The sequence below is a fragment of the Echinops telfairi genome, unplaced genomic scaffold (genome assembly GCF_000313985.2).
Source record: "Echinops telfairi isolate 266 unplaced genomic scaffold, ASM31398v2 ScPeMD7_7471;HRSCAF=8509, whole genome shotgun sequence".
Taxonomy (NCBI): domain Eukaryota; kingdom Metazoa; phylum Chordata; class Mammalia; order Afrosoricida; family Tenrecidae; genus Echinops; species Echinops telfairi.
The window spans coordinates 577,088-578,884 of NW_022111375.1; the positions used below are offsets into that span (position 1 = coordinate 577,088).

Genomic DNA, 1,797 nt, shown 5'->3' on the forward strand with positions numbered 1-1,797 from the left:
CTCTCAAACCTTGCCGGCCAGTGCAGCGCCGCCCCTGGGGGTCTCCGGGGTGGTCAGGCTTTAGGGGACCGGACAGCCTCATCATGACGGTGGGTTTGAACCACCGACCTGCAGGGCAGCAGCCCAGGGCCTCACAGAGCCCCCGCCCCAGGGCGATGGGTGTGCTTTGCAGCTGCGACTCAAGGGACACAGCGTGTTGTCTGGGAGTCTGGGGGGAGCCAGCGGGTGGGCGACAGGCTCAGCTGCTCACGGAAAGGTGGGAGGTTCTAATCCACCCAGAGGCGGCCCGGAAGACAAGCCGGGAAAGGCTCTGAGAGTCAGCTGCAGGGAGACAGCGGGCGCAGTGCCACGCAGAGCCACTGGGGCGCCACGCGCGGGAACAGACTCCGTGGCACGTGGTTTGGCTTGAGTGTCAGTCTGTGTGTTTGCATGTGTGTGTGTGTGTTTGCATGTGTGTGTGTGTGTTTGCATGTGTGTGTGTTTGCATGTGTGTCTGTGTTTGCATGTGTGTGTGTTTGCATGTGAGTCTGTGTTTGCATGTGCGTCTGTGTTTGCATGTGTGTCTGTGTTTGCATGTGTCTGTGTTTGCATGTGTGTCTGTGTTTGCATGTGCCGGTGTACGTGGGTCTGATGTATTAGTGTCTGTAGTCTGTGTATATTTGTCTGTGTTTGCATATGCGTGTCCGTCTGTTTTTTTTTGGGGGGGGTCTGTCTGTGTCCACGTGTGTGTGGGTCTGTGTATCTGTCTGTTTCTATGCATGCTCCCTTTCGGGACTGCACTCTGGATTTTTCCATGTGAATTAAGGACAGCCGGGGGTACAGCCCTGCAGGGGACCCCAGAGGCACATGCCCCCTCCCCACCCCACCCGCTCAGCTAATCTGATCCTGGGGATGGTGGGGACCCCTGATGCTCCTCCCTGACCCAGGGGTCTCAGACCCCCCCTCACCTGATGGGATGGGACCATGAATGCTGGGCGTTTGGCTTTTCAGTGACACCCAGCCCGGGCTTAACCTGGGGAGGGGGCACTGACATGCCGGGGCAAAGCTGGGTGCCCTGCCCCCCAAGTCTCCCGGTAAAGACAGCTCCTCCGTGACAATGATGCGGTTGTTCATTGCCAGCCCATGCGGGCCAGGACGCTGGGACGGGAGATGGGGGGGTAGTGGGAGCATTTTCCTTGGGACAAGGGGGTGGGGGGGCAGCTTCCTGCCGCTCTGAGATGCCCAACAGCCCCCCTGCCCTGCCCCATACCTATGATCCCCGTCCTGTAGCCTTGCAGGTGCAGCAGCCGGGCGAAGGTGGTCTCGTTAGGAGGGAGTCCGCCTGAGCCTGCGTTCCATTGCAGCGCCCGGTACCCGCCACTGGCATCCATGCCTAGGGAAGGTCGTGGGGAGGGGAGAGGTCAGGCTTGCCTTACCTTCCTGCCTCGGACCCTGGCCCCACAGGGGGCCCTAGCGTCTCAGGGTCTGGGTGGGGGTGATCCTGGCATCCAGCAGGTGGGATTTCTGTGAGACGGTGCAGTGGGTGGGAGCCTCAGAAATATGGGGGGGAAGGGGAGGACTGAGGGGAGGAGGAGGGGTTGGCATCAGAGATCCAGCCCATTGGCTGTATAAAAAGTAAATGCCGACTCACAGCAACCCTGCAGGACAGGGCGGAGCTGCCCCTGGGGGTCTCCCAGGCGGTCAGTCTGCACGGGAGCAGACAGTCTGGTCTTTCTCCTGAGGAGCTAATGGACAGATAGATAGATAGGTAGGTAGATAGATAGGTGATAGATAGATAGATAGATAGATAGATAGATA

General features: G+C 59.5%; 1 protein-coding gene across 1 annotated transcript in view; it reads right to left on the reverse strand.

The window, feature by feature from the left end:
• Nucleotides 1–1,797, reverse strand: part of LOC101661075 (arylsulfatase D) — a 13,645-nt gene that overhangs the window by 5,984 nt on the left and 5,864 nt on the right. The window contains exon 2 of the mRNA XM_045285444.1: nt 1,243–1,380. Within this exon, the coding sequence (XP_045141379.1) occupies nt 1,243–1,380 (138 nt within the window). The remainder of the gene's footprint in view (nt 1–1,242; nt 1,381–1,797) is intronic.